This window comes from Centruroides sculpturatus, unplaced genomic scaffold (assembly GCF_000671375.1).
Source record: "Centruroides sculpturatus isolate CEXI.00-Female unplaced genomic scaffold, Cexi_2.0 scaffold280, whole genome shotgun sequence".
Classification (NCBI taxonomy): domain Eukaryota; kingdom Metazoa; phylum Arthropoda; class Arachnida; order Scorpiones; family Buthidae; genus Centruroides; species Centruroides sculpturatus.
Genome location: NW_019384675.1, coordinates 395,133 through 423,132, shown reverse-complemented (window position 1 = coordinate 423,132; position 28,000 = coordinate 395,133). Strand labels below are relative to the sequence as shown.

Genomic DNA, 28,000 nt, shown 5'->3' with positions numbered 1-28,000 from the left:
TAAAATTTATTACAACTATATTAACATTAATTTAATATTAACATATAACTAGACAGAACTGGGTATATATTAATCAGGTTTTACACAAGAAAATCGAATCATTTCCACGTTCATCGCCCTTAGTGACGTGATACACCTGACTGGACAGGTAACAGGTGAACCGTCCAATCACAATCGTTACTCAGTAGCTTGGTCCAGGTGTGGCTTGGAAGGTAAGTCGTTGTTTGAATATATCGCTAGAAAGTAAACATCTTATCAGCAGATAAGTCTATATTTAGTAAGATTATTATTTCGCAATTATATAATAGAAGAATTGGATAAAGTTTTATACACGATTACGATTCGTGAAAAACAAGATAAACCATCGAGGAAGTGGCTCGTTGATAGCTAACGTATAACATAGAAAAAAAGAATTTTATACAAAAAGTTACGAAAGATCGAAGTAAAAATACATATTTTTATGATTATGTTTAATTAATATCCAATGTTTTAATCTCTCGATTAAGATAGTGACGTTAAAAAGTGAAAAAATGTGGATCATGAATCATCCAATGTGATCTATTTCACGAGCGCTCGGACAGATCGATTTCTACATATACATTTGAAAAGTTTGAAACATTTATAACAAAGGAAATAGAAATGAGAATTTTTATTCGGAAAGCGTTAGTTACTTTCCAAAACAAAATTTTATAAATATTATTTAAAGTTTTAAATTTGCTGCAAAAATAATTGACAAAAAATGTGATTAAAAAATTTTTAATGTTAATTTGAATCAATTTTTGAATTATTCCAAAAGTTAAACAATTTAAGTTATTGTATCATCTGATAAAAGGCCATATAAGAAAGGGGTAATTATCTATAAATAGGGTGATGGCATGCTGGAAAAGCTTTATGTTGGATTTGAGGATATCTTTTTATCTGTGTTGCTGCAGTGTCTTCAGAAAAGATACAGAAAAGAGAATAAAACACGCTACATAATGTCATTCTAGACCAAGAGTCGCCAAACTTTTTTGATCATCGACTCCCTACAAGTTTTTGAAACCTCACATCGACCCCCACCAAAAAGTTTATGTTACAAGCAAAACAAAATAGTTACTATTTTAATACATTTCTTTTAATTTTGCATTTTTTTTCATTTATTATATATTTGTTAATAATAATTTTTGTAACTGACAATCAGTGAGATGATTACCCTTATCCTTAGCTTAAGCTTGATAATCAACCCCCAATAATGTTATATCGACCCCTTTGGCGACCTCTGTTCTAGACAATTAAATTACTACCTCTAAAATGGTATATTTCTATGATATTAGAATAGTTCTCAACAATTCTCCAGTATTAGAAAAAATTCTAGGTTTTCTCCACATGAACATGTGATGACTGAATCTCGATTTTCACAGAACATTATTTATTTGATTTGCAATGCAATCCGGTGTTATCTGCATCAGAATAATCTGACTCCTCCTCATGAAGGAATGAATAGAATGTAAATTATATATTCTCTCAAATAGTTTTTTTATGAAATCTTATATATTGTTTGCTTTAACTATCTATCCAATTGTTGCAGAAAATTCTACAGCAACAATGGCAAACCTTTTCTGAAGGTGGGTCAAAATTAAATTCAAAATTTAGTAACTCCAAATCTCAAGTCAAATATTTAATTTGATATGTATAAAAAAGTTAATGCTTACAAATTTTTTTATATTTTATATATAAATAAAAAATATATATACATACATAAAATAATAATATAAAAACTCTATATATTTTAATAGAAACAAATATATATAATAAACAACCTTCCAAAGCCTGATACATTGATAGTCAACCAAATGAATGTTTGTTTGACTAGAAACAAATATTTTGTTTAATGAGAAATCTGTTGTTTATTTGATGATAGTTTTTGTATCAGGTTCATAATTAGTGGCCTTTAAGACTTTTTACAACAGCTTTAGAACTCTGCTTTCAAATTACATGTTCAAAGTTTTGAAATATTTCTTTATAGTTTATAAAAACTAATACCTTATAAACATTCATTGCAGGTATCTGAAATTGCTGTGTAGGTTTGCCATCACTGCTCTAAAGCAACTCATTGATATTTGTTAGGGCTTGTGCATACAGCTGTTATCCTGTGCTAATGTAAGTTATGATCAACAATTTCTATGTTGCAGTGTCTCTAATCACTAACAAGCAAGCTAACTACTCAAAAACAGCACAAGTGCTCACCACACAATTCAAACCAAAAAACTTATCCACAAATGTACTCCTTTGCCACTCATGCATTAAAAGCAGTCCATCCATCCATCTTATGTGTTATTTCTGCTCTGGAGGTTGACTGCCATTACATGCCATCATTCCCTATGTTGTGCTTCTCTGTCACAATCCGCAAAGTTTAGTAAAGTCCATTCTCTGATGTTGTTGAACTAGGATATTCTTGGTCTTCCTTTCCCTCTTCTCTCTATTCTTTCTTCCAGAACTTTCTGGAGGATTTTGTGCCAAAATAGGTGACCTAAAAAAAGCAACCTTTCTTTTCTTTATGATGATCATTAAATCTCTATTATGCCCTAGCATTTCCAAGACTTCTCCATTTGTTTTCTCTCTTTCCAGGAATTCTTTAAAATTCAGCAGTAAATCCACATCTCAAAAACTAGTAATCTTTGTTGAGTGGATTTATGAATTGTCCAAGTCTCCACACCATACAACAGAATCGACCAGATGTAGCATTTGAGAAGCCTCATCTTTGTTTTTAAACTCAGAAAAAATTTTCTTACAAATTTCAATCCTTCACTTAACTTCTTTGTCAGACTTCCCATCATCTGTTAACAAATTTCCTAGATAGACATAACTTTAAACTTGCTCAATTCTGTCATGAATTCATGTCAAGTTTAATGTCTAGGCTAGTGTTTTTTTCTTCTACTTATGATCATTGTTTTGTTTTTTTCATGTTGAACTCGAGTCCAAATTCTCTATTTTTTTCTTTAACAATTTTCTTAAGCATTTTCTGTATAACATTAGAGACTGCAAGGGTTATTCTTTCTTTCAAAACAGTAACATTATATCACACAACTCCACAAAAAGACATCCAGTAGAGTTGTGTTGGGTGATGTAGGGGACCAGGGTGTTGGTCTTCATAGCCAATCCATTGTCCAGGCAAATTACATAAGGAAACAGCCCAGTTAGGGGATGCACTGTTGAAACAGTACCTAGCAGGAAATCAGTTATCAATTGGACATTGTGTAACGGACATTGTGTAACTAAAAGAGCACATGCTGAGATTCACTGAATGTATGTGAAACAGCTTCAACATTTATCTTTTGTAAAAAAACTTGAGTTTGTAACAAATGACACACTAAAAATAAGGCAATAATCTTTATTACTGGTTTTAGTCTTTCCTTTACAGCCATGGACATGGTCATTGTCAATCCCCATTTTTCATGCCACAACTCACACCACAGCACCCTCCTTAGGGTTATTTCCTATATCATCTCCCCCTTAAAATGTCACTGCCTTATCCTCTCCAAGAAACTGATCATAGGGGTGGTGGGGGTCACCTCAAATGTGAAAAATAATGCAGAACTTGCCCTCCTGTGACTGCTGGTATTATTGCATCTGTTCCTGAAGCAACCGGTGCTTCTCCCTTAGCCATATCCAGTTCAGCAATTGATGGTTCAGACGGTTATAACAGTGATCGCTCTACTTCAGACCCAACCTTTTCTTTCCACACAGGTGATTCTTCCACCTAAGATTGCAATTAATCCATATGCTTCCAGTGTTCCCTCGCATCTGCTTGCACTTTAAAATGAAGGGTCCAGTCTGCTCTGTCACCAATCCTGGCCCACAGCTTCCATCTGCTTCCTTTCACATCCACACCCAGAGCTCCTATGCCAATCTGGCATGGTTGGGCATGAGCATTATGGTTGTGGGCCTGTCTCTCGAAGGTTTCCTGTAACTGCCTACATAAATCTGGCTTCTGGCAACCCAATCAACAATGAACAAGGCAGCCAAAAGACATTTCATGAATAACATGTGGGGTATGGTGATAAGCCATCAGAAAACATCAAAGAGCCTTCTTTGCATCCTGAGTATCAGCCATCCCACTTCAGAGATGGTCCTTGAGTGTCAGTGTTAAACCACTCTGCTAGACTTCATACGTGGATGGTATGGTATTGTGCTAATGTGCACAATGCAATAACACTCGCAGAAAGCTTTAAACTCTGCCACTATAAATTGAGGTCCATCGTCCAACACTAACTGGCATGGAACCCATTTTTAGACATCCATTCCTCTAATATTTCCACTGTCCTTGCTGTGGAATAAATACATGCTACTTCCAGTCAGTTTGAGAATGAATCCACTGCAACTAACCACATTTTTTCTCAGAAGGGATCTGCAAAATCCAGATGAGCTCTATCCCATGCCTATCTGTCATGTTCCATGAGTACAAAGATACTCTTGCTCCATTATCCTTGTGTGATCGGCATGCTTAACAGACCACTGCCACTCTTTCCAGCTCATGGTCAATCCCTGGCCACCAGACATATGCTTTCACAACAGTCTTCATTGCCAAGGCTCCCAGGTGACCTTCATTAAATTGTTTTAGAACTGGTTTTTGTAATGAGTTTGGAATCACCATGCTTCCTGACCACCACAGAATACCATCAGCTATTGCCAACTCCTCCCAATGGCTAAGAAAACCCCTTAACTCCTCTAGTAGCTTTGGGGATCATGCTGTCTGAATACATTTTTGTACCCAGGCTAGGATGGGGTGTTTCTGAGATGCCTTATGCATCAATTCTGGTGACAAAAGCATGTCTTCAAACCCCTCTGTCACAAATTTCCAGACTATGGGACTGTCTTCATAAGACTCCCACTGGATTGGCATATGGGATAGGACATATGCCAATTCATATGACTGTAACATTTGCTTTTCCATGCTTATATTCAATCTTGTAATAAAACTCATTCAAGACAAGAGCTCAAAGTATTAATCACCTATTTGTCACCTTCGACAGCTTGCTTCACTCACCAAACACATGCTCCAATGAGTGGTGGTCTGTCTGCAGCATAAATGAATGTTCTAAGATATGCTGTTGAAACTTTGTCACAGTAAACATCAATGCCAGCACTTCCAAGTCTATTGGGGCATAACTCTGCTCAGCAGTGGTGAGTGTGCAAGATGCATAGGCTACCAGACACTCCCACCCATCTTTCCCAGGCTGCAGCAGAAGTGTTCTAAGTCACTTTTCAGAATCATCACACTCAATGATTGCTTCCTTGTCCAACCTGCAAGGTACTAATGTATCCTGTGCATTCAACAGACTTTTGGCTCTTTCAAAAGTTCTCTGCTTATGTTCTGTCATGTCCAAGGTTTCTTTTCACTGGTGAGTGCAAACAATTTAGTACACTGTCCATGGAGATGTGGAATGAACTTCTCATAAAAATTTAAGTCCCAAGAATGAGCAAAGCTGGGTACGATCTGTTGCTACCCTTATCTCCTGAATGGATGTGATTTTCTCTTCCAATATATGAACTCTAGCTGCATCCAGTCTGTGTCCCAAATAGCAGACCTCTGACTTAAACAGTTGAATCTTCTTTGGTTTAGTTTTGACTCCTGCCTCTTGAAATCTCCCCAAAACTCTTTTCAGATTGGCCAGATGATTTTTATCTGTTGCTCCTGACACGACGATATCATCGTTGCAGCCATGTGGGCTGCAAACACTGTTGTCTTGGGTTTAAACAATGTTCTCAACCCTTGTTTCAGGTATTCATATGACACAGTGTCTACCTCAAACAGAAACAAAGGGCTGCGTGCCTTGGTGAGGGGACCAAAGCCCATAAATGCCAATAACAAGTTTCATCTGGCCCGACACTCTCTCTGACTGCTTTTGCTTAAATCTTTCACCTTACATATTATCTCAAACTGAAAAAGATAGCCCTTCCACTCCTGTTTATCTTTTTCAAAGGCAACAAAATTAAAATGTTCCATACATCTTATCAGTCTGTCTTCCTCTGTAGGCCTGCTACTTGTCATTCTTATAATTGAGCCAAAACACTGGTTCTTAGTTGACCCTTGATCCTCGTTGCCAAATATGCAACAAATGACATACTAAAAATAAGGCAATAATCTTTCTTATCAGTTTTAGTCTTTCCTTTACAGCTGTGGACACTGTCACTGCCAGTTCCTGTTTTTCACACTACAACTCACTGCAAACTGCATTTCAATAGACCACTTCATTTTTTAATGAAATGTTATTATATTCATCTTTCTCAGACACCCTGTATTTTGCTGCCATACTTTCCAAATTGATAAATATAGAAAAGAAACTGCTCAAGTGCTAATTTATCATGATACAAAAGACACTTTGTATATATATGTATACATTGATTTTCTGTGTGTGTGTGTGTGTGTGTATGTTAGCAGTATATCTAAAATAAATAACAAATTAAAAAGAAAAAGTAATCAACTTTGCAAAACCAAAATTAGCTCACTAAATCGAATAGTATTGCTATTTTATTATTGTCATATGATTAATTCATTGCTTTGATTATAAAGTTGGACATTGCTGAAAATCTTGTATTACTTTAAAGTTGAAACAATTGCTGAACCTAGACATTTCTTTAGATCTTTATATCAGGATCTAATTTGAAACATACTATATACATTGTCAGATAAAATAACATTTCTATAAATCTTCACAAAATACAGGACTTTTACATCCTGTATGGATTTTATCCGTGATGTAGCATAATGCAAACACAATTTGGGACTGTCCCATCTAAACTAGGATGGTTTGTTGTCATCCAATATTATCTTCAACTCTAGAGAAGTAAGATTTACATACTATTCCTTTATTAAAGCACAAATACAGTATTTTAAAAAATCCCCAACACTTTCAAGCCTCTTAGTTCACTGTCAGCAGGGGTGGATCTAGGTTTTTTGGGGCCTAGGGCTTATTGAAGTCCAATGGGGCCCTATGTTTTGCTAGATTAAGAATCTTTAAATTGAGGTTTAAAATTCATTTTTAATAACATCAAAATCAGAGTTGAAATATATTTATTTATAATGATGTTGAATGACAAATCTTATATTTTATATAAAAAAAACATAAGAAGAAAAGAAATATTTACATTAATTAATTACTGGCTAATTGTGTTACATTGATTGCAATAAAACAAATAAGACTATAAATTACATTATTATTATTATATTATTAATATTAACTTAATTTTTTACCTTATGATAAGTACTTATTGTTAATGAAAAAGTATTAAAATTTATGATAATAATACAATTTTTGTGGGTCCTTGACACTTGGGGCCCAGGGCTTAAGCCCTATTAGTCTCTATGTAGATCTGCCACTGACCATCAGGGTGTGTAATAGGAACCTAGAGCAAAGTACATAATGAGACCCTATAGCAATAAGGATTTAAATGAAAAACATTCCAAAGGACCCTAATTCCTCAGGGCCCAGGGCAATTTTCTCCTTTTTTCCTCCTCTGGCTGAAGTTATTTATTGAATAATTTCTGTATGTAATTATTGAATAATAATTATGTATTGTAATCTTCCATTTTTATTATTCTTTTTATTAAAAAAATGATACCAAGTATCAGCAATATATAAAAATTAGAAAATGATGTTTTTATAAATGCTGAAGTGCTTTTAGTTATGATTGATAAAATGGGGTTTGATGCATTATAGGTGATACTTATATGCTCCAAAACAAACTATAAATAACTATACTCAAATGTTTATAAAAATTTTGTGGATTTAAAAGTTTGTTAAAAAATTAGCTAATCATATGATTTTGATTCTGCTTCAAACATTTTAGCAGAATTTCAAATGTGGAGAGAAATACTGTGACTCAAAACAATGTTCACATACTTTTACAATAATTAGCATAATGACTTAATTAACATTTCTGTTAGGTTAAGCATAAAATGTTACAAGAAATTTAGTTACAACACTTTGCAACTTCTCAAAAACTGTCAAAAATTTAAAAAATATTAACAAATGCTGAAATAAGACAGAAAAGCTAGTTAGCATTTGAACAATAATTTTGTTCCTTATTTTAATAGATAAAAAAATGTTCAATTCTTCAATTAATGATGTGTGTGGCCACCTTTAGCTTTGAGTATATCACTAATTCTTTGAGGCATGCTGTCAATTAATTTTAGATAGATATCTTTATCTTTTTCCCAAACTACCTCAGCTCTTTTCCATAATTTATGAATACTGCTAGCTGGGCTGTAAAATTGTTTAGGGCACATTTTGAATTGGTCTCACAGATTTTTAATTGGGTTTAAATCTGAACTGAGAGGGTTAATCCAAAAGTTCAATATGCAACTGCTTAAGCAAGATTTTAGTGCATTTATCCACATGTTTAGGATCATTATCCTGTTGAAAAATAATAATTTTTGATTTTAGTTTATACAATTGTAATGTACTTATTAAGTCATTCTTTAAAATATCACAACAGAATCCATTCTGCCATCAATTCAAACAAGATTTCCGGATCATAGACTGTTTGTTATACAACCCATATCATTAATGAACCCTCACTATGTTTTACATAAAACTGTAGCTTGATTTTTAATTTTTCCAATACTATTTGCATTCATCACTTCTTAAACAATTAATTTTTGTTTCATCTGAGAAAATTACGTGTCTCAAAACTGCCACAATTCAGTTTTTATGCTTCTATGCAAATTTAAGTCTAAGTTCTTTTGCCTTTTAGTTAGTAAGGGCTTTTTATTTTAACTGCAGCTCTTAATCTGTTATATTTCAACATATTCCTAAATGTTTGAGCACTAATATTTAATCCATGATATTCTTCTAAGTTTTTTTTTAACATCAACTGCAGTTTCAGTTTTTTCACTTGTTACTCTTCTCTTAATAATCTGCTCTTGGACTGTGTCTAGAGCTTTTGGTCAACCAGGTTATGGTTTTTTTGTATTGAACACCTCTTGTTGTATTTAAGACACATTTCCTATACTGACATCAATATGTGAGGCCCATTTCCTTAGTGATAATCTTGTTTAACAATAATAATAATATCTTGTTTTTATTGTGCAGAAAGTGGTCTCATAGTTAATTTTAGTTGGAAATAATTAATTAATTTAAGCTTTAAATTGAGAACTATTTTGATAAAATAAACATTTTTAAATAGTTTTTTACCTTTTTGAAAATGATATTGTTGAACAGCAAAGAAAATGCTCAAATGCCTGATTGTCAAAATTATTAATATTTTATGCTAAGCACAAGAGATTATTTAATGCTGCAACCCATGAAATGAATGCTTACACTATGGAGATTTTAATGTATATTCAGATTTTATAGTTTACATAATTTTGGTTTTTTACTTTTTGAACAGTTTTTTGAATTACTGTTTTATGAAATTTCAGTTTAAGTATTCTCTTCATTCTGCATAACCAACTTGATTTGATTTACCATTCAGTCTAATACTCATTTTTCTATAGCTTTATTTATTAGAAAATTAAATTCTAGCAATAATTTTCTTATCTTATATTGGTGATTATCAAAATTAAAAATTATAATCATGATAATATTCAAATTAGTCTATATTTTATATATATATTTATTTATAACTTTTTAGTAAGTTTATATATACAGTAGTTTAATAGTGACTTTTTTTATAACATGCAAATTTTAATATGTATGTAACACAATATGAATGATATTTTATTTTTTGTCTAATGAAGTTTTTGATTTTGATATTAACAATATTAATTATAATAATTAATTATAAATTTTATAAAAAGCATAAGGTAATTATTTTATAATGAAAATGATTCATTTAAACAAATTTAAGGTTTAAATTATAATTAGTTCTTACAATAATAATTGATTTTATGTAATATTTTTACAGATTTTACATTAAAATGGTTATACAGCCAAAGTATCCTCCAGTGACATGTATTTTTGTGACTGGAATAGGATTTGCATTCTGCGGAACAGTTCTTTTGATTATTTCATTTGCATGTCCTTATTGGTTAGAATCATATTATGGAACCTACACTGAATTTGTAAGATTAGGTTTATGGGATGTATGTTTCCATAACTACCGCCATCCAGATTATCAGTATGATGAAAAGTTTGATGGTTGTCATTGGATATTTAGCAATAAATATCAAAGTCTTCGGGACTGGCTACAACCAGGTTAGTTTATAAATTTATATTTATTTATTGCCTGTCATTATTAAAAAACAAATAAATATAATATTTTCCGCTTAAAGAATGAGATGACTACTATCTATCATTTAACACCAACAGATAGTGGTTATTTCATTCTTTAAGTGGATAATATTTTGTTATAGTGAATCTAGTTATTACTTTTATACTTGTATTATACTTAATCAAAAATATTCTATTTTATAATTCAATTTATTAAACAAAATAACATTTTCAAACAAAAAAAAATAATTAAGAAAGCACTGTGAAAAAGTGGTATACAGTAAGTGACAAAAACTTTTTAATATTTTTTTGTAATAGAATTAATTCAAAATTAATTTCTTTAATAAATATTAGTAACATGCAAGCAAGTAATTAATTATTTTCTCTTTTAACAGTGATGTGATTTAAATTAATCAATATTAAATTATTTATCACTTGTTTCATTTTTTACATTAAACTTTTTAATTACTTTTTAAATAATGATTTTGTACAAATTATTTGAAATTTCTATTAAATGTATAATTATAATGCCTATTGCACGGTACATTTTATAATCCTACAAAAATGAATTATATGAAGCAGTTAGAATAAAATATATTTTCTAATTCAAATCTTACTGATTGTAAACAACAGATGATAATCAGTATAACTTATTACATCCCATTTTTACACATTTATTAAAATCAATTTTATTAATGCATTAATAAAAATGTATAAATAAAGTTTGTTTTATTGGGTTACAATTTGAAAAAATTGTAGACCTATAAATTCCCACTGTCATTCATTCATCCAACCATCTGTTTGTCTTTCCTTAATCCCAAGAATGAAGTTAGATAGATGAAAGATGAGACCAGATATGGAAACCTTATGGGCAGGAAGCTCTAATTAACTATATACATACTTCCGATGCAAACCAGAAGTCATGTTATTTCAATTCAAAAATTTCCCCATGAAAGGCATTAAATGACTGGCACAACTCTATTGTTAAAGGAAAAGTATAATGTACAGAGGCAAGCACTATAATTTGAAGTGGAGAGCATATATTTTAAGTTAAATAAATTAAAAATGTGACAAAAATTGCAGCCTGGCATTGTGATATATATATATCTGATTATTGATAGCTATATTGTTGAACTGTTTATTGATAGAACTTATAATGCATTTGATGCTTATTAGATTATCTGTAGTTTATATGCATGTGCAGAATAGTGATTCTGTTTTGATATTAACAATTTGCAGCACAAATGAAAAACAATATCAACATTCTACTTTAATCTACTTTGTTCTAGAACATTTCTTACTTTTTTAAATTCTTTGTTTACTGGTACTTTAAGTTTTTCCTTTATTGGCTTAAGTGTTCTTTATGAATATACAGGTAAAGAAGAAAGACTCTCTTAAAGTAAAATGACAAATTATTATTTTGTGTTGTACTAGTAAGCTTTTTCCAGAGATTACTTTAATGCAGTCTATAGTTAGCCAGATGCTTTCTTCTCAGTGTAAAATAACTCAATTACTGTTATCCTGTATATTTAAATTTATAATTGTTAAAAGATAAAATTAGTCTACTTTAAAATGTAACATCTGAATATCTTTTGATCTAATTTTAAATGTGATAAGATTTTTGAAACTGTCATATGTTTTTCTACTTGTAATAAGTATTTACTTCTTTGAATAATTTTCCTTTATCTGATTTCATTTTTGAAAACTAACATCTGTGCATCTCTCAAAATATCTTCTAAATAGATATGATAGAATATGAACTCTTTAATATTATGGTTTCTTCTTTTTATATAGGTTATTCATTCATCATAATTTTTTTTTATATTATTGTTTGATTTCAACTTGTGTTACTTGTAGTTATGGCATTTGAAATTTCATTATCATTGCAATCAAGCTATTTTTCTTGTTTTATTTTACTTCTATGATTGATTTCTCATTCACATTTTTTACATTAGTTCAGATACTAAATTTGGAGTAAAATATAAATTTAATATAAAAATAAAAGGAAAAATATATGATTCTTAATATTACTGCAGCTATAAAGTTAATTGTCTTTTTCAGTTAATCATCTGATATTCTATACCTCAAACATATCTATTGATTAGTTTATTTTATCATATATACAGCATTAAGCAAAGTGAAGAAAATTTTGTCCATTTTTTAAGTAATTAATCAATGTTTTTTCTATTGTGTGTAGAGTGCAGTATAAAATTTTTTCATTCTTGAATTTTTATAATTTTGAACTAACTAACTAATTTTTTATTATACTGTTTATTTTATCTTTATATTGAAAAATATAAATAGGTTTAACTTATACAAGGGTGGTGTTGGAGCACGACACAGTGCATATTGAAGATGATCAATGGATTTAGCAAATTCTAGATCACCTGGCCTACAGTCTGGATCTATTGCCATTTGATTATCACCTTTTTGGCCTTTTAAAGGAAACCCTAGGAGACAAGAGTCACTGTATGAAGAACTGTTTGAAATCAGAGAGTTCATCACAAAATGTCTCAAAAAAGTTAAAATTTTTCTATTCCATAAGTATGCTATCATTGTCAAAACAAGAGGAAGAGTGTCAATGTGTTGATTGGAGAACCTAAAGAAAAACCAAATTGGGTCTACAGGATAGCAACTCCAGATAGAAGTCAAACTGCTTTTGTGTATATATATTTTCTCATATTATTTAATATTACTATATGACATCTGATTTAGTTAATGATAAAAAAAAAATTATTTGAGATAATAGATTAAACAAATTTTAATTGAGATTAAGATTGTTGTAGTGGTGTTATCAGTAGTTTTCATTGTATGAAAATAATTTTATATTTTTTTATTCTAATCAAAATTGCTGGTATATCAAAATAAAAATATTTTGAAACATTATTATTATTAATGAAGAGAAGAAAAATGGACCACTTAGAAAAGACAGAGAGAAAAAATATAGTCTAACAATACAATGCAAATTAGTGAATGAAGCTATAGAAAGGAAGAGAAGTAAAAACAAATGGTTAGGGAAAAAATGACAAAAATAAAGTAAACAAAGGAGTGAAAATTAAAGGAAAGAAATCTTAACAAAAAATTTCATTCATACATATTTTAATTTCAATTAACAAAATTTTACAATTTATTATAAGATAATTATCTGTTTAACAAAAGTATCTTTCAATTTATTCACAGGTAGAATAATGGATCTTCTTTAGTTTTCTGCTAGTTATAGCAGGTCCAGTGAGCACCATCTCTTTTTTCCTGCTACTTTATCCTGTGTTCTTGTCTTTAGCTCCATGCAACCATTTCTTCTATAACATCATTCCATAAGTTGTCTTCTCAAATTATGTGTCCCATCTAATTAGCTTTTCACCTCTCTATTGTCTCTAATATGCTCCTTTTTTAACCTATTCTTAGGATTTCCTCATTTCTCACCTTATCGCTCCATCTGATTTTCTGTATTCTTCTCCACAGCCACATTTCCATGGCCTCTATTCTCCTAATGTCATTGTTGCAAGGTCCAAGTTTCAGCATCATAGAGGAAAACTCCAGATGCTTTGAATATTGAGTGCTTTCTAGAAATAAATAAAACTTTTGAATTAGTTAAAGAACTGTTAATAGTCACAGTATGTCATTAACTGTAAAGATTTGTCTTTAACCAACTCAATATTAAAAGCATTTAACCAGTCTTTTTCTCAATTCTAATTTCACAGGCCCACACAAAATTGTTCTCATTATGCTAAATTCCTCTTTTGACATACCAATTCTCCTCTTGATTTCTTTCCCACTTCTGCACTCAGAGTCAAGCCAAGCATCCAGGTATCTAAACTCCTTCACTTGTTACACTTTATCACCATTTTATATGGATGTTGACCTTTCTTTCCTTTTCTCCAATCCAAAGCACTTTGGTTTTATTAACATTAATTTTCATTTGAAGGCTGCACATCCCCTCTCTAATCCACTCAGGATCTTTTTCATTTGATTGTTTTATTTTTTTTTTTGGAATGGGAATTAAAATATTCTTCAGAAAGTTGTCAGGCCAAATGCCTGTATCATAGATCACATTACAAAGTCTTCTTAATTCTGTTTTCACCCATATTCTTGATGAATTCTATAGGGATGTTATTGATGCTTCCTGATTTTCTATTTCTTAATCCTTCTACTGGAGGTTATGAGTACAGTAGAAGGATTAAGAAATAGAAAATCAGGAAGCATCAATAACCATCAAGTTCCATCAAGATTGGAACTCCTTCATCTTTATCCACATCACTTTCTTCTATCTTCAGTTCTACATTATTTTATGCTTTGTACAGATTACTTATATATTCATGCCATCTGTGCAGGATTTTCTCCTTATTATTTATACTATCACCATTTTTGTCACTAATAGTTACTCTCTTAGGCCTTCTGAACCCGAATGTGTTCTTAACTTTATCATACATTAGTTGAAAATCTTTTTGACTTCTCCAGACTTTCAATTTCTTGAAAGTCTGGAGAAGTCTGGAGACATTCTCTTTCAAGCCATACTTTTTTGGCTTGCTTGATCAGCCTTCTTTCCTTATTGTTATGTTCTCTGTATTTTTGTCTTCCTTCTTCAGAGTTCACATTCTTCCACCTTCTTTCATTCATTTTATTCACCAATTCCTCTGTAACCCAGGGTTTTTGAGTTCTTTGACCTTTTTACTTTCCTACCCATTCCTCTGCTATGGCACATGTGAATAATGAATATGCATTATTAATACCATAGTTTCTTCTGTGCATATAGCCCATGAGATGTGTCTGTTTTAAAAGATAATTTGGAAAGTGTACAGATTGTTCGATGGGGCAAGTTATAAGTTGATTTTAAATTGCAATTATAAATTTTTACACATGGAGCAAGTGCTGCTCCCATAGATATATGATAATGGTGGAGTGGGTTATGCAAAAGTTTTATTTTTATTTTAGGAATTTTCTGTATGTTAAATACCATCATATGTTTGTGCATATATCCTGTGACAATATGCTATCTTGGGGATATGCACAAAATTATAGAATTAAAATTTCTAATGCATGCAATAAATATATAAAATATAATGTAAATAAAGGGTATTTGACTAATATATGATGATACATAAAGAAATTAAAAATTTTTTTTTGCTTTCTGAAGATTACATGACTACAAGATTGAAAACAGTTCAATAAATGCATTTGATTTTTAAATTTAGCAGTAATTTATTTCTTTTGAATACCACATTTAGATATTACACATTAAATAAAACTAAATTTGATAATTTGGTCAATTTTGGTTGAATTATCAAATTGTTTTATTTAATGTGTAATACCAAAAGATGGTTTATTTCATTAATCTTCCTTACATTGTGCCTTTATAAAAAAAATTAAATATATCAAGATGACTTTCATTTGTTCACCCTCTTTGAAGCTTAATAACTCCTTGCTTTTTGTCAAAGATCATCTTTTATTGTAATTGGAACTTTCATTTTTTGTTTTAATTTTAAGATTGAAAAGTGAAGCAAATGATAATGTCTTATTTATTTTTTTGAATACATTTGGTATCTGTACAAAAGCAATAAGCTATTGATAACTCATAACTTGTGAAACTAACTTAAATTAGATTCTCTTTAGGTTGATATTCAAAATATTAACAAATGCAAATAAAGTGCCAAGAAATAAAGGTCAGGTCACTATTTAGTAGTAACATTTTAATTTGCTGTTGACATTAGAATTTTGTTGTTTTGTAAGCAAAATCAAAAATATTGCATTTAAATGATATTAACAGTTAAGCATTTCTAAATATTAAATAAATATTAAATATTATATTACCAACTTAAGTTAAATTATTTCTCTAATTAGGTTGGATGATGTTTGTCCAAGCTATGATGTCAATTGCACTGATATTTTGTATAATATCTCTGGTGATGGCAAGTCTTGTTTTGATGCGGTATTTTATGAAGTATGAGATTTTCATATTAATCTGTTCATTCATTTTAGAACTGGCAACAGGTAAGTTCTTTACAATAATAAAACAAAATTCCAAAAAGTTCTTAAATATATATCAGATTTTAAAAGATAGAAAATAGAAAAGTAAATACTAATAAGTTTAATCATAGATTGATCTCAATGATTATTTTTGAAATTAGCATGACTATAAAATATTAATGTTGAATAAATTTATAAACAAGTTATTATGATTAAATAAATTTATAAATAAAATTTATATGCTAATTATCACTTCTGACAATCTCACTTTTAAGTACCAAGTTAAAAAATATAATACATATATACAGGGTGTCCCACTCGAGAGTACATCTTTAAAAATGTGAATTACTCGCGAACGCATGCATGTATCATCATGCAACAAGGTTCAAAATATTCCTTATTTAATGAAGAATTCAGAAATGCGTGACATACTGCCAATGGTTCCTTCAATTTTTTCCCCTAAATGCAATACTGCTAGACATCACTTGGTTCACTGATGAAGCATGGTTTTCTCTCTGGTTATGTAAACTCACAAAACACCCATATATGGGCCTTGCAAAATCCCCATGGCTTCCACGAGGCTCCCTTACATGATGAGAAGATCGGAGTGTAGTGTGTGATTTCTTGTTCTTGGATCATTGGTCCAATTTTCTTTGACGAGACTGTGAACACTGACCAATACTTGTCCATATTTGACGAATTTGTGAAACAACTGGACGACTATGAACTTCAAGAAGGTTACTTCCAACAAGACAGGGCAACGTGCCATACCTCTCATGCCAGTATGGAAGAGATCCAATTGTTTTTTGGAGACAGGGTGATCTCTAAAGGTTTGTGGCACCTCGATTGCCCGATTTAACTTCCCCAGATTTTTTCTATGGGGATATTTAAAGGGCAAGGTGTATGCAAGCAAACCCAAGACCATCGAACAACTGAAAGCAAACATCGAGCATGAAATTGCTGCCATTGACAGTGACGTGTTGCAGAGGACATTCTCAAATATGGAGTGTCACGTTTCCTTGTGTGCAGATGTTGGGGGAGGACATTTTCAGCACTTTTTGTAATGTGGATTTGTTTTCCACTAAATACAGGTATGTTCAGTTCTTACAGCTTGCCTTTACGTTCACGCGTTTGCGAGTAATTCTCATTTTTAAAGTTGTACTCCCGAGTGGAACACCCTGTATTATATTTTAATTTTGTGTTGTACTTTAAAATTTAAATTAATATTTTAATTTAAATTTGTAGTATGGCACAATGAATTATACATTTATAAAAAGAATAACTATAAACAGTTCAGAAGAGTTCAGCAATGTTTAATTATTTTGATTTTCAGATAATAGGAAAATAATCTTTTGGAAAAATATATATATATATATTTTTTTATATTTATATATATATATATATATACTATATATATAAACAAGTGATAAGCAGTAAGCAAAAAGCATGTTTAAACAACAATTTATATTTTATAACAGTTGAACTTGCTTAAGAAGAGCATTTGTCAGTTTTCTCAGCCAAATTTTGCAATAATAATTATAAAATGATACCTTGTTTTATTTATTTACCCTTTTTGTTTTATACTTTTTTCTACAGTCTTATAATAAATGCTTATCTGTTTCATTATGGAAACTCAGAAATCTCTCTTGCAACTAGTGATTTACACTAATAACATTAACAAGAATTCAAGATAAACGATTGTATCTTTAAAAGAATAAAACAAATTTTATTCTGAAAACATAACATATATAATGAAAAGCAATAAAGTCCAATGTAATTGCTTAATAGCATCTCAGCTAGCTTTCTGTGCATTTTTGTTACCCCAAATCATAAACAACAATATTGATGATGATGGAAAATTGAGTTGCAAACTGCTTTTTTATGATGTATCAAACATTGAAATTATTGAATTATTGCATTGTCATAAATATCACTTACTGCAGAACATTGTCTTGATTATGATGTGTTCTTTTTTAATTTGCAAAGAAACTAGTTATTTTATCTTATGACTGGCAGTAATTTTTATTCACAAGTCACAACCATATTTTCATAGACAATTCTTTAAACATTTGTCAATGTTTTGTATTCTGCCAAATGAAGCTATCACTATTGTTTGCTTTTTATATGCTTTGCATACCTTGTCTACCTATCTTGATTACTTGTTACAAGTGGTCTCTGTTTTTGAAAAAATTATATTATTGCTACAAATAAAACTTGAATTTCATAAATAAAATTGTTTTTATTTTTTCAAATTTTAGTCAATGCAATATATTTTTTGTTTATTAAGGTCTGAGTATCCTTCATAAATTGTAAAAGAAATTAGGCAGTTGTGAAAAGTATAGAAAAAATTATGTTTGATGATGCATCCTATATAGTTGATCAAACTAAGCCATCCTCTTAATGTGGAATAGCATTATTTATTGTACATGTAGGCTATAATGTGAGATATTGATATTGCATATTACAGAAACTTTTAGCACCATTTATGATGATGCAGTTTTATGATAGGGTTCCTACTCAAATTTTTGTTTTAAATTTGATGACTTCCCTGATCAACTTGGAACAAATTTCCTGACCCTTGCATCCCATACAATATGGCATATTGCCATAATAAAATAGCATTTTACTTACAACACATTTACACTATTGTTTCTCCAGCTTTTTAATTATGTTNTTGCGGTAGTGTGCTGGATAGGCAAAAAGAAATTAATAGAATATTACATATTGCCAGATCTCTAGGATACAGAGCAGATATGATAACAACATTGATCAGAAATTACAAAATAAACAAAAATAAGGTTCAAAGCGGAGATTTCGACAAAATCACAAAGTTCACTTATGATAGAAAGAAAAAAGCCATCATGAAGGAAATCTCAGCCCGCAAAATGTCCAAGTTAGTTTTCAAGAGAGCTCCTAACCCGTACAAATCATTAAGGAACGACAAAGACAACATGGATAAAGAAAAAAGAGCAGGACAAGATTCCGTATGAAAATCGTGAACTAGACATTAATAAAAATTACATTGGTGTCACTAATAGAAACTTAGGAGTCAGATTAAAAGAACACAAATACAATATCAGCAACGAATCTAACGCCACAATACTATCGCAATTGGCGCAAGTTGAGGGCTCTGTCGTCAAATAGGACGAAGCAAGTATTATTAAACCATTACATTCACCGACATTGGCGATTTGCGCCGAAAAAATTGAAATATATAAGAACAGGTTACATGATGCATGCATTAATTCTAGAGATTCGGAAGGCCTGGAAATACTTAATCAAACGATTAGAGAGCTCTTAATTTAATGCCTTGATTTTAGTATCTTTGCATATTCTTGCATTTTATTCAATTTCATATAATGTATTATTAAATAACGTTTTAATATTTTTAATAAAATGTTTTATTAAATAACAATACTTTATCCTGTTGGTAGTCCACAACCATGAAATTATATGGCTTCATAAAACAGGAAAAAACTTTATAGGATTTGTTAATGAATAATAAATAAATATGATCAATACAAAACCTTCCTCACTTATTTCTAGCCATTTATACATGAGTACGAACGTTTTCAGCCTTCTTAATAGGCTTTTTTCAGGTACAGTACATTGTGTCCGTTAGAGCGTCGGTGGTAGAAGTTTAAACGGTGCCAATGTTTACATAGGTATCGTCTTACTAGTGACGTCATTGTTGGACGATACCGAGGGCAAAAAATTCTTTCTTTTGGTAAAAAAGGGAAGTGTGCAGATAGTCCATGATGGGATAATCGCTCAAGTTGGGAATAAAATTCTAAATTAGTGTGCTTATTTTACAATTTTATTCCCCAACTTGAGCAATTATCCCATCATGGACTATCTGTACACCTCCATTTTTTCCCAAAAGAAAAAATTTTTCACCCTCAGTATCATCTATATCTATCATCAACGATGACATCACTAGTAAGACGATACCTATGTAAACATTGGCACTGTTTAAACTTCTACCAACCAATGCTCTAACGGACCACAATGTACCTGAAAAAGGCCTATTAAGAAAAATGTTTGTACTCGTGTATAAATGGCTAGAAATAAGTGAGGAAGGTTTTGTATTGATCATCTTAAAATAGTTCTAGCTACAAATGCATAGAAATAAATAAATACATCTGTTACGTAAGTATAAATTTATTAAATCTGTCCTTTTAATAAATTTCTAGAATTTTATAAAATATTAAAACTTGAAAAATCAGAAATTGTTTTGTTATAAAATTACAAATTTTTATTCATTTTTTGCACTTTTTTTCCTCTCTCTCGTTCTCTCTTTTCACCATCATCACCAACACCTGCCCTCAAACTGAGATGTAAATGGAAATTGTGAGGGAGGGATTCTGAGTGTTAAAATATTTTGAAAACATTTTATTTATGTTATGGAGAATTATAAGTATTACAGATTTTCTCTGAAATTCATAATATTGCATTTTAAAAAAACAGCATTTTTAAAATTCAAAAATGCTGATTGATATTACCATATTATATATTAGGAACTTAGTTTGATCCTCTGTTTTGTAGTGTTCTCCTTTATATTGCATTTTATAATAATTTTTTACATAAATTTTAACATTAACATTAATTGTTTATTTGCAACTATCAGTAAAAGAAGTAAACATCTGTAATACTGTAACTGCCTGAACATTAAACAAAATTCTAAAAATTATACAATGTGATCATACTTTATAAAATCTGATTTTGAATGATTTTAAAATACAATCATAAATGCATTAGAACAATTAATAAGTCTTATGTGTAATAGGACTTATTAATTTTAATTTTACATTTTTAAAATTAAAATTTAAAAGTGTAATACAGCTGTATGAAATGAGTTAAAATTAACCCATTTCATACAGCTGTATACATGGTTTAAAAAAAAACTGTTTAAGAACTTGATCTCTAAGTACAAGGGGGAAAAATTTAGTGAGAAGCACTTATACATATATGTCTATGGTCATATCAGCAAAGAAAATCAACAAAGCAGTCCAGGAGGCAAATTTCCTGACTTTCCCTGAATTCTTGATAATTTTTGACAAATTCCCTGACTTTCTATGACTTTTTCCAAGCACTAAAAAACTCCCTGATTTTTTCCAACTTTTCAGATGCTTAGAAACCCTGTATGAAAGAACTGTTTTTTAAAGATAAAATTTTAAGATGAAAAATCAGAAATTTAAAAAGGATAGTTATAATTATTCTACAATTTATGAAACATGTATGACAACATACAGTATATAGAAGTATGTTGCATTACATAAGAATTGTAGTGCTAGTATACTGGTATCATTAAAGCTGAAGTGATTAAATGATTTAAGAGAAATTCACTGTAATTATTGTGAGACAATAATACAAGATATAATGAATAAATTGTTGGAAATGTCTTTTTCAAAAAGTGACTAATATTGATGTTTGTAATAAATTTGAACCATTCAACTTACATAGCAACTTTATCATGCTTATTTAAAGTTAGCATACAAGTTTAATTAGACTGAATTAATACTGTTTCATGTTACTTTTATTTATGATTATTAAATAATAATTATTTCATTTTTCTATTTGTTTTTTAAAAACGGTTTTAATTATTCATTTTCATATTATCTTATTCTATAACAATGCAACATTTTAGAAAAATCATGTAATAAACAATTTTTTTTAGAAATACAATATAAAATATATATAAAGTTAGATAAATTTGAGAACTTTTTCAAATTTATCTCTATCTATTACTCTTTAAATTTTAAACATAACAAATGGAAGACACTTTTGAGATGAATTTGAAACAGTTGATAATACAGTAGAGCCTCGAAAACTTGGCCTAATGCGGACCAAAGGGTGGCCGAGTTTGTGAAAATGCCGGGTTATCAGGAATAGGGTTAAAAAAAATAAGTATGAGTGTTTTCTCAGAAAATACTGTACTGTACTTGTATGTATTGTTTACTTGAGAATACAACAGAGAATAAACTGCCCAAATACCCTTAAACAAAGGAAAAGTACATCCTTTATGAAGGCATAGAGCCTTTACTACATGAAAATGAAAATTAATGAATACACTGTGTACAGTAATTTACCTGATAAGACAGACCTCAGAAAAATACTTTATGAGGCATAAAGTTGTCTTTATCATGAAAATTAATTAACTAAGGATTTTTTGCCCTGCCAGGGTGTGGCCCGAGTTATCCGGAGTGCTGGGTTATCGAGTGCCGAGTTTTCAAGGCTCTACTGTATTGCTCCATATTATAAAAACAATGGGGGGAGAAAAACAAAATGAGATATATTTTTAGAATCTGAATTATATTTGATTTCATCACAATTATTAATCATTTAACACTTAGTCTAATAGACACATATACATATGGACTTATCATACCAGTGAACAACATTAATTCACAAAATCTTTAATGATTATTTAACATTAGTCACAATAAATAATTGCTTCTTGTTATTATTTTTAATTAATAAATACTTTTGTATCTGTTGCATATTTTCCATCACTTATTAATTTAGCTTATGTTTGTTTATATTTTCCATTTTTAAAATTATTATAATAAAATTTTTTCTTGCTAAAATTTAATTACCATAAAAAAATTATCATTGTGTAATAAATATAACAAGAGCATTAGATTTTATTTAAAATTTCCTTATATACAGAATTATGCTATTGCTTTTTATAGCTAAGCCAATGTCACCATTCTAGTTCCAGAAGACTCGAAATAAATAACTTTAATACACTATGAAAGTATATTATCCTTAAGTGGAATTATTTATATATTTTTTTTTAACATGAATCTTTAGTAGACTAGTTCAGTTAAATTTTAATAGAGTTATATAAAGTTTCCATGATATTTAATATTTGTGAGTTTAATAAGAATTCGTATCATAAAACAGCATTAGACTAAATCAAGTTGCAAGAGCAGAATTTGATGATTTGGAAATAGTAAATATTGAAAAGTTAATTGAATCATACAGGGAATATCTGAAAGAATTAATATCAAATAATGAAAGCTGGATGATCCCAAAATAGAAGAAAAGAAAAAAAAACTTTTTGGGAAGTCATTTAAATTGAAAGTTCCATCTTTATACAGAAAATGAAATGCTCTGAAAAGTTTATCCAGTTGTTTGTAGATACAGAACTTAAGATATTTAAATAGAAAGAAGTATAAAATTGAAAAGCATAGAAAACCGATGTCAAGCATTGACAAAATTTTATATATATGAATTAAGATTGCTAGTTTCTTTTTAGAAAAATAATTACAGTCAAACATCATTTATTAGATCCCATTCATCCTGATTGTTTTGAATACTTAATTGTTTCTATTTAAATTTTTACATATTCTGTGGAAAAATGATTATTTTTGTGACATTTGAGATAACTGAAACATTATTCTACATTAATATGTAGCAATCTCACATTTGCAAGGAATAATATGAATACCGTTTGTATGAATTGGATAATGTTAATGCTCCTGTTTTCAAGTCAGCAAAGCACATAAGTTTATTTTTGATCATTAAAAAGTATTTTCATTATGGAATTTTAGACTTTAATTTCAATACCTCCCTAATTTCTTTTTATCTCGATCAGATCCAGTCTTGCTTGATCTGGATAAATGGAGTTTGACTGTGTATTTTTCTGTCATTATATAAAATATTCAAGTTTTAATTTTATTAATAATGGGTTTTGTGCTCAAAAATCTTAAATAATTCCTGTTAAACAATAAATCACATTAAATATATTTTTTAAGATATTGACTTGAAGGACATTAGATAATTTTGCTCTTTCTCTGAGAGAACGGATCGCCCATTAATTAGGTGTACAGTTTAAAGGAGGGAAAGATTCAGGCTTTGTCTGTGGAATTTTTTAATAGTATTGCAGCATATGAATTTGTCCATACAAAGCCTAATTACTTGTCGTGTGAATAAACTATCAGTTAACAAATATTTACAGAACTTATTAAAGTCATTTCTTGAATGTCGGTGGTCCATACATGTAATTGAAGGGGAGGGGTTTGCCAAAAGTATATCGTTGTATACAACGGAAGAAGGGGTCAAAAATCGCTCAAAAACTGTACACGTAATTAATAGACGTCCTTAAGACCAAATTCTCTACTTTACATTGAATATTACATTGAATTAATTTGCTGAAATGTAAATTTAATAATTTTGTAATTTGATTAGCTTTGCCGGTATTTCTTGCTGTATGTGTATTCGGAGGCCTGTGTTTTGATCGTTCTTGGATCCAATATCCTAACTTCAATCATTTATCATGGGCTTACGCATTAGCTGTGATATCATTTGCTATACACACAATAGCTGGAATTCTCTTCTTGAAAGAAGCATTTAAAGCTAACGAACGAAGGAGGAGAGCACACAGCATTGCATATGATTTGGCCACTAAGTATTAAAACTTCAATCTACAAATGATGATTTCTTATTTTTTACTCAGAAAAAGTTTTGTATAATTTTAATTGTAGGCTTTACACAAAATAAAAATAAAAAATAAATAAAATATATATATATATTTTAATGGTGTATAATGATTATTTAGTATGAATATATATTAATTTAATTACAGTACATTAAATTTTTCATTCTTAATATATGCCTTTATATAATTTTCTGTATTACAAGGGAATAAAAACATGTTTATAGAATTTTTACATGTTATTGTAATAATATAAATTAAGTACGTAAATAAAATTACAACTGTTTGTAAAACAATCATATTTTAATATTTATAAAAGTTATCACAAATAAGATCAAATATTATAAAATTGACAATGTTTATCTGTTTTAATATGTAAAATTATAATAAATAATGAAAGGACTATTATTATGTTTAAAATTATTATTTATAAAATAAAAATAAAAATGTATTTATAATATTGTTAAACAAAGAACAAAGTTTTTATAAAATGTATGTTTTTTTTTAGTTTTATATTCCGTCCATATATTTTGATTAGTAAATATTCTGAAATGGTCATCACTGCTTTTAAAAATCAGATTTATCAGCTTAAGCAATTGAAATATATGTATTTTACAGCATTTATAGAAATATAATTAGTATTTATGTAGAATAAAAATATTTTAGAAAAATATTATTATAATTAATACTGTAAATTAGATTGATCTACTGTATTTAAAACTAGTAAAATGCTTATATTATGATTAATCTAGTAAAAATAATTGCAAATGTTTGTTCATATATTATTATTAAAAAGTTTGATTTTTTAAAAGAACGCATTTTGAAAAGAGAGAAATGAATTTCAATGTACTTACATTTCTTTAAATTGTAGTTTGCATTGTATGTGCATATGTTATTTTATACAATTCCTGTTTTTGTATATTTTTAAAAAATAGACTAAAATAAAAGATTTCACTAATCAAGATATGAATTAAAATAGCTACACAAATTTAATAAATGCCAAATAAGATATTAAAATTGGTATTAGGATTGGGATTGATGGCAACGCAATATGTGGGCAATCAGCCAAAGGAGAAGTGCCTCTCGGAAGGACATATTTTATGGGAAACTGGCATGGGAAAGGCAATTTTATGGGAATTCAGGTGTTAGACATGTGAAGAAAACCAGGAAAACTCCATTGATCAACCCAACCCGTTGGTCAAGCACCAACTTCTGTGTTCAGTAGCTTTTTCACTGTCACAAAATTGGTATTAGTTATGAGTTACAGCAATATGATTTTCTCCTTATGAAATATGGCTTGATGTCACAAATCTTTAAAACAGTGTATCTGTTTACTTTATAGTCTTATATTAAAAAGCTTGCCTGTACTATTTAATTACAAAAACTACTTAGTTACTTATGACTAAGGCTACGGTTACTATGGATGCGAATTCTGACGAAATTTTGTTCTGACGAACAAACAAATACCTGTTTTCCAATGACAGTGTTTACTTTGACAGCGAAGGGCATATCAGAACACGCACGATGTAGTCAGAACCATTCCAGCGTTCAAACGAGTTTGATTTTTTCGTGCGTTCTGGCGTTGAATTTCGAGTGTTTTGGTTTTTTCAACATGGATATTGATAAATTGATTAGTCTTGTGTTCGAGAATAGGTGTTTGTGGGACATGAAAGACAAAAACTATCACAACAGAGATTTCTCATTTTGATCTCATTCTGAAATACTCGAAAAACTTTTGCGGGTTGTCCCAAAAATCTTGATATAACATTTGGAACTCTCCCTTATCGTCTCTTATGGAAAATAAGTGGTTAACATGCTCTGTTTTCCCACCACCTATCAACAATAACTTAATCAACAAACTTTCAAGAAAATAAAACTCATCAAGTTCGTCCATTTTGCTGGGAGGCAGAAACGTACGGACTATCAGAAAACGCGCACAGTGTAATCACCTCCTCCTGACGAGGATTTCGAACGTACTCGTCAGAACAAAATTTCGTCAGAATTTGCATCCATAGTAACCGTAGCCTAATGAACACGCTCATTACACATCCAGCCTATTTAATTAACTTATCCAAATGCATTTCAGCCTTACTAGCCTTATCAGTTGGATGACACACAAAAAACAGAGTCTATGGTGACAGTTGCGAACATTATAATATACGTTAATAGTACATTTATTACAAATTATTACATACACCTATTAATAGGATTCTAAATTATCACTAGGATAGTAACATAACAAAACTAAACAAATCCAGTAAAAACGTTGTGAATAGTCTTTATGGTTGTGATAATTTTCTATTCTGTCTCCACCACATCTGTTGGGTATGCTGGTTCAATTTCATCATCATGATTTTTATTTTCATTTGGATTATTTTTGGACACATTTTTTATTACGATTATGGATGATCCTATACATGTTTTGGTTTTGATATACAGATTCACACAGTTAGTTTAATCAGCACTTCGAATACAATAATACTTCAACATGTGTTTAAAGTTTTACTGCTTGTTTCCAATTGGTTATCACAAAACATTGCTATTAGCTAACAACCACATGTGAATGAACCACGTGGAAAGAATACACAGGAAAGAATACATAACAATTAAAACAGAATTAATCTTTTATGTTTAAAAATTCATACCACGTACGATTTATTTCCCGCCCGTTACTATCATTAATCTTGTTACTATTAGTTGTTATTATTTCTGAGTTCATACATTGGCGTTTATACACATTATTTTCGGATTTTACAACTTTTACTAGAGCTATTGCAATGTTTGGCTATTGCAGAGTTTTGATAGTTATATTTTGCGTGTTCTTTTATTCTAGTATTTAATTTTCTACCTGTTTCCCCCAATATATATATATATATTGGGGGAAACAGTATCCGTATATATGTTACAGTCAAAACCCGTTTTTAGTTAGAACGCGTTTTAACTAGTTGAAACTAGTTTATACTGACTGTCTTTGTTAAAACTCGTTTTGTCTAGTTAAAACTAGTTTTAACTCAAATTCATTTTTGACTAGCAGTAAATTCTAGTTTTAACTAGACAAAACCGGTTTTGTCTAGTTAATTTACTGCCTACATGTTTTGACTTTAGATAAAACTAGTTTTAACTTTTAACATTAGTTAAAACTAATTTTAGCTACATAAATGTTTGGGGTAAATAAAGTTATGTATAGTGATTCGGCGGAAGATGCCTAACATTTTGCTTATGAAGAAAATTACAGCGCTAATTTGAGTTTAGGAGCCCTCTAATGAAAATACAGTATCATATTCTCGAGTATGTCTTTCAAATAAAAGTTTGGAGTTTATTTTAAAAAATTCTATACTGTGTTTGCAATGACGACTTTTTCACTGTCTGGCATTTTAAGCATCTCACCCCAAGTATCTGGGTG

At 29.8% G+C, this 28,000-nt stretch overlaps 2 protein-coding genes across 3 annotated transcripts in view; one reads left to right on the top strand and one right to left on the bottom strand.

Moving 5' to 3' along the window:
* The window catches only part of LOC111626833, an 86,302-nt gene that overhangs the window by 35,618 nt on the left and 22,684 nt on the right, over positions 1 to 28,000 (bottom strand). The window lies entirely within an intron of this gene.
* LOC111626812 lies at positions 100 to 24,686 on the top strand. Of its 2 annotated transcripts, XM_023370321.1 has the most exons (5): positions 181 to 212; positions 2,043 to 2,139; positions 9,889 to 10,178; positions 16,032 to 16,181; positions 24,351 to 24,686. In XM_023370321.1, the coding sequence occupies exons 3-5, from the start codon at positions 9,902 to 9,904 to the stop codon at positions 24,575 to 24,577; spliced, it is 654 nt and encodes a 217-aa protein (XP_023226089.1). In that variant the 5' UTR covers positions 181 to 212; positions 2,043 to 2,139; positions 9,889 to 9,901; the 3' UTR covers positions 24,578 to 24,686. The 2 variants fall into 2 exon arrangements, with proteins under 2 accessions (XP_023226088.1, XP_023226089.1); XM_023370320.1 differs by lacking the exon at positions 2,043 to 2,139 and having other exon boundaries at positions 100 to 212.